A 12,370-nucleotide genomic window follows, 5' to 3' on the forward strand; every position below is an offset into this window, starting at 1 on the left:
CAAGGAGTACGGAGACAACGAAAGTAGCATGTCAAGTAGCTTAATATGCAAGCAACTGCTGCATTTTTGCCCTCTTTAGATTCTCGCTGTCCGGGACAGCGAGATATGGTGTATTTCTTAAAAAAAAAACAATGAAAGAAAAACGCGGAAATGCTGAATTGGACCCATTTTTGGTAAATAGTTTGGAAGCCACCTTATTTTGTTAAATAGTTTCCGTTTGAACCCCAATTAAGCAAAAAGTTTTCATTGTAACATGTTGAGCTATAGAGTGAATATTTGCATAACTACGAGCATAGTTGTTTCACTTACACAACCAAGTAAACGCCGTAGCCTAAAATAAAAATTGGGAAGAGCATATCAACCCGGTGAGAATCCTCTGTTCCACTTTTATGTCTCATTCCGTGTCTCACTCCATACACATTTTGACACATCACTTGTTGTAAATAAAAAATACACAATAAATATGGTAATGTGTCAAAGTGTGTATGGAGTGGGACACAAAAATGGGACAGAGATCCTCACTGATATCAACCCTATTGGTTTCTTACAAGGTATTAGTAAATAGTATGCAATCTATCTTAGGCAATGATTTATTTGTTGCTTGTATATGTTCTGGAGCATTTAACGTATACTAGTAAAACTCCGGCCAATACTATTAAATTATTATTATTATTTGCATCACTGTTTAATCGAGTATGGGTCTATAATAAGGATTTTGGATTATTGAATCAAATCATCCATCCTTGTGCATATCCATTAGTATTTTGAGTTGATGTTGTGGCGTTCATGTGATCTTCTGTCAGTTCATTGTACCTGTTAATGAAATAGTAATAACTTAATTTTTCAGTTATCAAAGTTGAAGACAACACTCACTGGATCGACGACATTCAAGGTCTCGTATGTGTCAAGCATGTAAACTTACTGAAAAGAATAATATGCATATCATATGCATATTATTATGATATGGTGAATTTATCTATACTAAATTATAAAACAAAAATCACCCCACGCCTTTTTTCCCGCCCAACTCTACACTCTTTCTATGTTTATCTAATTATGTAATCGACTAAACCCTATTCCTGATATTCAGTTTTCCCAGCCTCCATTTTTTCTATGCCTCTTTCTATCAATTCATCATTATCTAATATGGGTTCATCTCTCTCAGATCACGATCTCTCTACTCATGAAATAAAGATAATGTTTTAGGTAATCTCCCATCTATATCTAATTGATTTTGATTTTATTTATATTTTTCATAACTTTGCTGACTTTAATAATCAATCAATAGGTTATTAAGTTAGCTGCCATACACTACCATCTTCTCATCTCTCTAGATAATTTGGTTGCAATTTTAATCTACCCCCTCTTCTTTACATTTACTCATCAAATCAACCAAGTAATATCCTCCTCTATCTATTTCCCCACTAATCTATTCTCTTGCCTTTTTCTTTTGATTTTCGATATTTTATATCATGAAGTATGTACCAGATAGCAATTATCCATCTATTTCATGATAGAGGACGAAACGAGCTAATGATTGGAAAATAGAGTTTTAAGTAAAATTGCATAAAAAAACACAGCAAAAAACGCGAAAAGAGAGAAAGAGAAAAAACCCTCAAATCAACAACCCTAAAAACCCGCTATTACAACTGCCGCATCGCTCGTCCGCCCACCGTCCCTCTCGAGTCTCACCGTATCGCTAGAGATGGGGCCGTTTTCAAAGCTCTATCTCCGGCGATCGTTCACTCTTCTCTAATTTAAATAGATAAACCGGTATGTCATACACCCATTACTTTTGTCCGCCTTCCATTGTTCCATTCGTGGTTTAATCGGTCTTCACGCCTGTCTGTGATCGTTGGCTGGTACGGTTCACCATCCTCTGCCTCTTCTTCGTCCTTTCTCTTTTCAGCTTGGGTTGTGATTGGTCCTGCTTGCGTCCCGACGGGTGTTTCCCGTTCCAGGTTGGCTTTCCTTTTCCCGGTGCTTAAGGTTCTCTTGCTCGTCTTTTTGGTTATGGTTGTGTTCTTATCCTGTATGTTGTTTGGAGGATGTTGCGGTACATCTTTTTCACCATCTTTGGAGGGTTTGATTGGGAATCATGTTTCTTTTCCATTTTGTCTTGATTTTATGTGTTTGTCCGAGTGATTTTTGGTCGTCGGTTGTGGCTGTCTGGTTTGATGGTGTTTTGGTCTATTTTTTTGGACGATGTTCTTGTCTGAGGTTGGTGTTGAGGAGTCAGGGTGATGCTGCTGGTTTTGGGTGTTGATTGTCGGTTTTTCTAGAAGAGTGGGTTTTGGGTGGACTCGGGATGGGTTTATACGGTGGTGAGGGTCGGGTCAGGTGAGGTGGTTTTTCCGATAACTTTTGTCCGGTACTCCTAATTTATAAGCTTTTCTCTGGTTCTCGTTTTCTCATAATAATATACTCTTAGAAGAGTATTTAGATTAGAAATCAATTTTGTGCTCTATCTTAGTTTTTTCGAGTTGGGGTTGTTTTGTGAAACGTTATGGCTACCATTTCTATTGATAAAACTTTTCTAAAGCACTTTGTTATTGCACATGGAAATGGTGAGCTTAAGGATGATGATTAGTCACTGTTTAGTTCTTTCTTACCAATGGAAGAAACCCATTTGATTAAGGTTAAATTCCTTAAGGAGAGGGGTAATGACTTCTTTAAGCAAAATCTGTTTGGCTCTGCTGGCGGCTGCTATGAAATGGCATGTCGGCTCTTATGTTTAGTTTTGGAATTCATGGAGGGCTACGACGTTGAATCTGTCTTGCAATTAACAATTTCTTTAAACTTGAATTTAGCGGCTTGCGCTAATAAGCTCCATGAGTATGAGGCGGCCATAAACTTCTGCTCTTTGGTCTTGTCGTCCTACCCTAAAAATGCTAAGGCTCTATTTCGTAGAGCTGTAGCTTATATGAAGACTAATATGCTCATGGAAGTGCAAACTGATCTTGAAACTGCGTCAGTGCTTGAACCTAAGAATAAAGATATCCTTAGAGAACTGAATGTTGTTAAGAATCTACGGGCTATTAATCATAACGGTAAAAGAAGTATTGATGACCAGTTGTTATGTGAGGTGACTAGGGAGAGTAAAAGACCTATCCCTGATGATAATACTGGGGACATCTCGGTAAACGATAACGGGGGATCTTCTTGTGGCTCTTGCGTTACTTCACTTTCTGACTCCATTGTCATGGATACATGCATTTCGGATGATGGCACTCCTATAAATCTCGAAGAAAATTCTTCTCCTAATTTTGATTTACAACACAATCACAAAGACTCTCAAATGGGTGATAATGAGAATATTCCTAAAAACTCGATCCTCGAGTTCTCAAGAAAAGGTGGAGGAAATTCAAGGCTAAGGATCTCCGGACAAGCTTATCAAAAAATGCTCCAAGGTAGTAAGGTGAGCTTTTATAATAAAAGAGACTTGTCTACTATGAAAATTCAGATCCTTAACATCAAGGTCACCAAGGAGGGAGGAATTACAAGAGACCATTATAAGAGAAAGAAGAGAAGAAGTTGTTCTAAAAAGCGAAAAATGAAGACGGTGATGGTAAATGATGACACGGTTTCCTGTTCGGGTGCCATCGATGGGATTCATGGTATTATTTCGAGGGAGTCCTCAATTGGTGGCGTTAGCTGGAGTTCTTTCTCTTTTTGCGACAAATTATCTCCTTCTGGTACTCAAATTCTCCAAGGAGACCCTACGGTTGTCGCCCCTAATTTCTGCTTACCTGTTTCTATCGCGAATGACACGACTAACACTTCTGTTTGCTTCCAAGCCCATAATGATTCAACTGATCATCATCAGCATTTCCTTTTTTCAGCTGGTCCTAAGAAGTGCAAGAGTCCTTCTTTTGCTAAAATGTCGCGTGCCTCGCCTACACGTAGGCTTTGCAGGTACCCCTCACGTAGATTTTGCAGGTATCCTTCTAATCGACAAGTGAGTGAGACAAAGAGAATTAATAATTCCAAGAAGAATCAAAGCCAAGGGTATGAATCTACGAGACACAATGTATCTACTTGTTCTACAAGTAGGTCTTTCTCCCGTAAATCTCTACGTCCTAGAGGCGTAAGTGTGTCTTATTGCAGGTACTCCTCCGAAGCCCAATTGATAAAGAAGAGAGAAGAAACTTTCACTCATTTGGCAGACTCAGATCGCCCCTTCAAGAAGCATTTTCTATTTGATAAACCCACTCTTAGTTTAATTTCCTTTGCTAATAATGTAATAATAAAGTCTGACTCGGAGAGTCGGCTAAGCACTGTGTAAACCTTTCTTTACGGTTGCCAAAAAAAAAAAGAGTAAAATTGCATAATTTACGTTTCCATCATTTCATTTTTACCCATATTCTTTTTATTGAATGATCAGTCGTTCATTTATGCGTATGGTTGTTATTGTTTTCTTATATTGGTTGATTTATTCTTCAATTCCTAATATTTGCCACATAATACAACATGGCAGTTATTGGACAAATCTAATACTGCCAATTATGCAAAAGAGTTTCAAATTCATTGCATTATCCATGCCAGGTATACTTTTCTTTAATCCCTAATTTATTTTGAGATTCAAAATTAAGCCCTTTAATAGTATGCTTCTTTCAATTTGTTTTAGTTTGATACGGAGTACTGTATTTATTACTTCCTATACATTTCTATGAAGACTAAATACAAAGATAAGTTGTTGAGTAGCGTGCATGTATATAAATGACGTGCATGCTTATAAATGACATCACAGTGTGTAATTATTTCAAATATGTAAATGTAAAAAGAAGAAGACAGTATGTCTAGCTATGTGCTAACCAAGCAGGAAAAACGATTCTCAGGCATGTGTGTATACGGGATTTGGTAGTTTAATCAATGGATATTTATCAATATCACCTATATATGAATTAGTTTGGCTTATAATCTCTTTGTCCAGCTCTTTTGTTTATCTTCAGTTTTGACACAATGACGACCAAGGAAAAGGGAAGGGTCAATTATTAGATGACAAGTGATTCAAATTGAGTATGGATGATCAAATTGTCCATCAAAGGCAATATTAAAATAAAAAGGTAAACAATTGACTGACACACCCTAAAATAAAATAGGTAAACAAATAACCCGGACGGAGGGAGTGTTAACACTAGGCAGACTTTAGAGACTCGTGGGTTCAGGCTGAGCAGGAGTAAGACTGAGTATTTGCGGTGTCAGTTCACTAAGGTGGCGGGGTTGAGATCGACAGAGGCGGGGAGTATTATTTTCGATGGGAATGTTGTTGAGGGTTCGAATTTCTTCAGATATCTAGGATCTATTATTCAAAAAGATGGGGAGTTAGACGGAGATGTGGCTCACAGAATTAAAGCGGGATGGTTGAAATGGAAGAGTGCTTCAGGGTTTCTATGCGATAAAGATATGCCCCAAAGATTAAAGGGAAAATTTTATCGCACGGCAATTAGGCCTGCCCTACTTTACGGCTCCGAGTGTTGGGCCGTGAAACATTGTCACATTCAAAAGATGAGTGTGGCGGAGATGCGCATGTTGAGGTGGATGTGCGGACATACAAGGAAAGATCGGTTAAGGAATGAGGTGATTAGAGAAAAGGTAAAAGTGGCGCCAATAGAGGACAAGATGATGGAAAACCGACTAAGATGGTTTGGCCATGTGAGAAGGAGACCTATGGACGCACCCGATTAGGAGGCCGGAGACTTGGAGAATGTAAAAGGTCCCTAGAGGCGGAGGAAGACCGAGACAGACATGGTTGAGAGTGATAGAGCACGATATGAGAGTTCTGGGGCTTGAGGAGAGTATGGTGACGGAGAGGGCACAATGGAGGGAAAGGATACATGTGGATTTTTAGTATTTGATGTTTTTTGACAGATTTAGTGTTTTTATTTATTTATTTAATTTAAAGAAATTAATTTATTTATTTTTCTCTCCTTTATTACACACTTTTTCAACAACCACTTTCTTATAGATTTTACCCGATTCATTCCGGATCCTTAACTCTATTTCGGTTTTTAAAAATCGTTTTAACCTTTTCTCTCGATTTAAATTTTAAGTTTTTATAAAAGAAAGACGGAATTCGATTTTAAAACCCCTAAGTTCACCTTAACTTTCCATTACATTTTCGTTCTCCCTTGTGTCTTTTATCTTTCCTTTTTATTCGCATTTTGAGGCGTGCGTTCACCCATTGACGGTTCGAAAGGATGATTCATGTCAGCCGACCCCAAATCATTTTGGGATTAAGGCTCTGATGTTGTTGTTGTTGTTGTATATGAATTGCACAATTTCTCTTTTTAACAAATTATAGTGTAAGACGGTCTTACCCCGTGATATCCACTTTTGTCAAAAATTTGTTTATTTAGTACTACTATAAATGATTTACTTTTTTACGCAATGAAATTGTCTCACAGTATTAAGCGGTCTTATGCAACCTGTCTTTTTATAGGTCTTTGTTTGGATTTAGTGATCTTATGAATGTTAAGATATTAGACCAATAAATTTGGACACATAATGTTGGGTAGTTGTATTTTCTTAGGGACTATATATATGATGGTTAAAGAAATAATACTTGTATAAGAACTGATATTGGACCATTTTTGCTCGGTTACTTGGGTATTAATATTTTGAGTTGTTGCTAATGCGCGTGTTGAGTTTACGTTAACCATTATTCGACTATATACGCTAATTTTTCTTGAGTCAATTGTTTTGAGAATGTGTATGTGTATTAGTAAGACTGTGTATTTTAAAGAGTTATAATGTTAAATTATACAACTCTAATCTAATCCGTTACTTTTCCGCTATTTGGAGGCGTTTTATGCTAGATTTTGACTTTGTTTTTTTTTTTTCTTTCTTTTTTTTGCAACCGTGGTAGACGAGGACTACTTGACATTTTATTTTAAAGTAAAAGGAAAACAAGGTATCATACAAATTCCTTTGTAACTTGGTTTTATTATGTATCATGTGCATTAAACTTGCCATTTTACAGTGTCATTTTAGCACATGAATTGATTGGAGATGAGATATTCCGTAAGCTCACTCGAAAATATAGGAGCAAAGTAACTAATTATCTGACATCTTCTTGATGAAAGTGTTGAACCAATAGACCCTTTAGACCATTTTTGTGGAAGTCGCTTCACCATTTAGATTTTTATTTGTTACATTACTACCTCCATTTAACTCCACTTTGCAAGTTTGATTTTTGCACGGGTATTAAGGAGCGGATTAAAAAACTATTAAAAGTATATAGGGAAAGAGAATGGAGAGGTTAAAAATAATAAAAAAAATATAAAGGTGGGGTTTTATGTTGGATTACTGTGGGGTATGAATGACATTTTTTGTAAATATAGATTTTCAATAAGGATAGAATGATAATTTTTTTAGCCAAATAAGGAAACATGTAAAGTGGAGTTGAATGGACGAAAAAGGAATACCTGCAAAGTGGAGTTGAATGGAGGGAGTACTTACTATGTTATGCTTGGAATACATCGGTTTTAGTTGTATTGAACAATTTATTTGATTTTTAATCATGTGTTGTCTTTTAATAAGTAGTCTTCATGCTAACATTTTCCTTATATTTACCTTTATATTTATAGTTTTTAAATGGGCATGAAGGTTTCTTATTGGTTAGGGATGACACAGTAATGGTCCTCCTAAAGGACCTAAGAATTTTTCATGAATCATAGACCAAAAGTCCAGATAAAAATGGAAGACAAATAATTGAGACGAAGGGTGTATAATTTTGTTTTTACCATCCATTGAAGTACTATTGTGAAACTTATTTTTTGAATGAAGGACTACTCAAGTTCCTTTTGCATTAAGGGACTTTGGAAAAACAATACGAAGTACGTAACAAAGTTTAAGTTGTGTACTTTTAACCAAAATGAAATAGTAGAGTATAGCAAGACAAATTTAGGATCAAAAGGACACTGACCCATGTTATTTGAATAAGTTATTAAAATTTTGTTAATGAGGAATAATTTTTTTTTGTAATAGATTTGGAAAGTAAGTTGCTTTTAAGAATTGTTGTAAATCAAAACTAAAAAAGTATTGTAATTACAAAAGTTTATAATTATTTCACATATACCCGTGCAACCTTGCACGGGTTTTAAACTAGAATTATAATATAAGTATGTAATTATTAGTTGAGATATTATAGCCATATTCTTAGGATAGTTTTCCTAAGATACAAGATAGGGTTTAGCAAAACATTGTATATATGTAAGCCTCTTTGAACGATTGAATAAGCAAGCAATTAACCTTCTTCATACTGCTTCCATTGTTTATCTTTTATATGGTATCGTGAGCATCAATATCAATCCATTTTTTTATTCAAAATGCCAAGAGAAGGCAATAAAAAGACAAAAAAACAAAATCAATGAAAAAGAAACAATACCCATGACTTCACCGCTTTATCTTCATTCTTCAAACAACCCTAACTTAACGCTCACAGCAACAGTTTTCAACGGTTATAATTATGAATTGTGGGCATATGTTGTTAAGAACGGCCTCGATGCGAAAAACAAGTTGGGATTCGGTGAAGGAAAGGTCGGAAAACCAGAAGATGTCAAGGGAAGCGACAGTCTTGAATCAGTGGCATGGCGTCAATGTAATGCTATGTTAAAAGCATGGCTAAGACATATAATTGATCCAAAATTATATGCAAGCATCTCGTTTTATTTAACGGTTGCGGAAATTTGGGAAGAATTGAGGGATCGATTCTCGGAAGGAAATGCACCGAAAGTCCACCAATTAAAGGAATAACTCAACCAGCGCAAGCAAGGTAGATAAACCGTGGTTGAATACTACACTCGTTTGAAGACGATATGGGATGAACTCGCAAATTATAATTGAGTTCCCAAGTGTACCTGCGGCGCTGCAGCGATGTTGGCCAAGGAACGAGAGGAGGAGAAAGTCCATCAATTTTTTTATGGGACTCGGCACAACTTTATACGGTAATATTCATATAAATCTCTTCATGGAAGATCCAATTACATCGCTTAGCAAGGCTTATTCACTAATTCTGAGAGAAGAGAGACACATGACAATGACAAAGATAAAGGAAGAAAAGAATGAGGCTGCGATGGCGGTGAAGGCGTATAGAACAGGGAGAGGCAGAGGTGCCTACTCGAAACTGGGGACAGATTAAGAGGAGCCACCACAGTGCAATTATTGCGAAAAATATTACCGTACCGATGAAAACTACTATGATAAACATGGGTATGAGGTCATCAAAGCCCGAGGTAGAGGGCGAAGCTATGGCCGTGGAGGAGGACGCCAAGGAGGACGTGGGCAATCAGACACGTTCCAGGCTAATGTTGTGGGTAGCATGTCAAATTCGAAGGAAGGTGAGGGCAGAAACAGAACCTTAACATAACATTCCATTTACTGAAGATGAAGTAGAGCGTATCTTAGGCCTCCTAATGGCAAGCCCGGAAGGTAGTGAGAAAATTTCATGTATGAATGTTACTAAAATTAACAAATGGATGACTGATAGTGGAGCCTCGCATCACATGACGGAAGGCGTGAGTACCTTCGCAATATTCGAACAGAGGGAAAATCGCTTGTTGGATTGCCTGATGATCGAAATGTTGAAGCATAGGAGCACGGGGAAGTTGTATGAGGTACGAATTTTGTGCTTAAAGATGTCCTTTATGTTCCCTCGTTAACATGTGACTTAATTTCTGTTGAGCAGTTGATACGGGAAAACAATTTCGTAATAACCTTTTATCCTGATTATTGTATTATGTAGGACCGGTCTACGAGGATGGAGATTGGAAGGGGTGAGTAGCGTGATGAGTTTTTTTTATTTTAAGCCAAGCAAAGAAGAATTAGTAGCAAAGGCGTCTTTCTCAAAGGACACTCAATTATGGCATCAAAGGCTTGGACACCCATCAAGTAGAGTCCTATCTCATTTCTCATTTATCTAGGAATAATAATCAGATTTGGGACCCGGGTTGTAGGGCCAAGCAAACTCGTTCGCCTTTTCAGCTTAATAATAAACGATGTGGTGTTTTGTTTGGTTTAATTCATTGTGATATTTGGGGAAAATATAGCACTGCTAGTTTATCCCGTTCACATTATTTCTTGACCATTGTTGACGACCATAGTAGGAGAGTTTGGGTATATGAAACGGGAAAGGAAGCCGAGCTACGCCACGGATTGGGGCCTTCGTCCAATTTGAGGTCTAACTCAAAATCCGTCTAAGAGGACATGGTAATTTTTGTCACGTCTCAATTCTATAATGAATTTTGAGACTTTTTGCCTGGGACTTTTATTTAAATAAGGATCCGAGCTAAGATAAAATCACAAGACAAAACCGAGTAACAAGTTTATCGGTTTTCAACAATCGACCTTAGTTTGCTTCCAAACGGTCCCATCTCTTCTAGTAAATAAATCAAGACAATTCTAGGACAAAATAAGATGCCTTGTCTGTCCAAATCAATCCTAGGAGGTTGTTTTATATTTTTCAAATGAAGATCAAATGTCGCTTTCACGGAAGGTCCAAATGTCGCTTTCACTCTTACATTTGTGTAAGGCTTGTGTAAGGGCTTTGGGGGCTGTTCTCAAGGGATTATTTCACTTGGAATATTGACCAAGGAAGGCTCCAATTTTGTGTTTTCTAGGTAGCTCTAATGTCCTTATTGTTGTAAGACTTATGTAAGACCTAGAGAAGAACATTTGGATTGTTCTTGTTGTTAGATGACACACGGCTGCCTAGGCTGACTGTCCTCTTTATTTTTCTTTGTTTATTGCTTATCTTTTGCTAATCCTTAGATGTAAATTAGATGGTTAGGATTAGAAGGACTTGAGCTATATATAAAGCCAAGTTCCCAAGGGTAAAACTCAGATTTGCTTAAGTTAAAAACCAAGTAAGAAACAAGAGTTTTCTTCATTAAATCTCATCTTTGCTTTGTGCTTGCAGAGCTCCATTGCTTTGTGCTTGGGGTTGATAGTTCATTTGGTTGTGTGCTTTGAATTATCGAGTCTATTCCTATTGCTTTGTATTCAAGTTTAGACATATCAACCAAACCGTCCCTCAAGGACATGCCTAATACAATCAGTTTGTTTCATGCAAACTTAGGCTCATTACTTTAGTTTTCCACCTAAATTATCGAGTTAGAGGTTTCACTCCAACTTGGTTATCAGAGCTTTAGTTTACTTTTGTGAGTTCATTTTCCTAACTACATTCAAAAACACAAAAAATAAAAAAAAAATAGCCCAATGAGTGAAACAAGTGAGGAGAGAATACTCGGTCTTGAAACCAAAGTAGACCGATTAACAACAAATGTGGATTTGATCTTGGAATCCATAACAACCTTGATGTCCAATGTTCTAACACCACCAAGACATGGAGGACGACCACCACCCCACCGTGGAAGAGGGCGTGGCCGAGGGTTTGGAGGAAGGGGCCGAGAGCCTGACCACATGGAGGACGGCTTGCACTCAGATGCGAAGGATTCCTTGGTTGAGGCTTATCATGAGGAGTATCCTAAAGACTTAAAGGTAGAAATTCCAGACTTTCATGTTAGTTTAAATCCCGAAGATTTAATAGATTGGCTTAGAACTATTGAAAGAGTCTTTGAGTTTAAGTCATATTTGGATGCTAAGTCTTTTAAAGTTGCCATCTTAAAACTTAAAGGATATGCTTCACTTTGGTACGAGAACTTAAAAAACCAGAGAAAAAGAGATGGTAAGGAACCCATTAAGTCTTGGTTAAAGTTGAGAAAGAAGCTTAATGAGAAATTTGTGCCAAAAGAATACACTCAAGACTTGATCATTAAACTCACCCAACTTAAATAAGACCAACAACCTCTTGAGTCCTACATTAGAGATTTTGAGCAACTCATTTTACATGTGAAATGAATGAAAAACCGGAACAAAAAATTGCTAGATTTGTTGAGGGTCTAGATGACAAAATTGCTCAAAGAGTCCGATTACAACATGTGTGGTCCTTTGATGAGGCCGTTAACTTGGCTTTAAGAGTTGAGAAAGCGGGAAAGGGAAGAGCTTGTTGGAGTGTCCCCGACAATAATGCGATCACAATTGTCGATCATGAAGATCACATGTTTAAATCTCATTTTTAAGAATACGTAAGGGATGATTCATTTTATAGTCAACCGATCAACATAAATCGGTAACTATTGGATTGCTAGAGTTTGACGTTATTGTCGTGGGACGGTGGTGGTCAGTTGATCCCTTAAGGTCACACCTAAAGGATGATGCCCTAATTTGTAAAGTTGATTAATTGTATGACGATACAAGTTAATAAATTCCTTAAAATTGAACAATTCAATTTGTGAGAAAAAATATTAATATCTTATTATAATGGGATTAAATAAGATTATTTTAGTAATTGAAATATTTTATTACTAAA

At 36.9% G+C, this 12,370-nt stretch overlaps 1 protein-coding gene across 1 annotated transcript in view; it reads right to left on the reverse strand.

Moving 5' to 3' along the window:
* Positions 1-228: 228 nt before the first annotated feature.
* Positions 229-12,370, reverse strand: part of LOC141623829 (MADS-box protein CMB1-like) — a 106,247-nt gene continuing 94,105 nt past the window's right edge. The window contains exon 8 of the mRNA XM_074439981.1: positions 229-813. Within this exon, the coding sequence (XP_074296082.1) occupies positions 729-813 (85 nt within the window). The 3' untranslated portion in view covers positions 229-728. The remainder of the gene's footprint in view (positions 814-12,370) is intronic.

The sequence above is a fragment of the Silene latifolia genome, chromosome X, assembly GCF_048544455.1.
Source record: "Silene latifolia isolate original U9 population chromosome X, ASM4854445v1, whole genome shotgun sequence".
NCBI classification, from domain to species: domain Eukaryota; kingdom Viridiplantae; phylum Streptophyta; class Magnoliopsida; order Caryophyllales; family Caryophyllaceae; genus Silene; species Silene latifolia.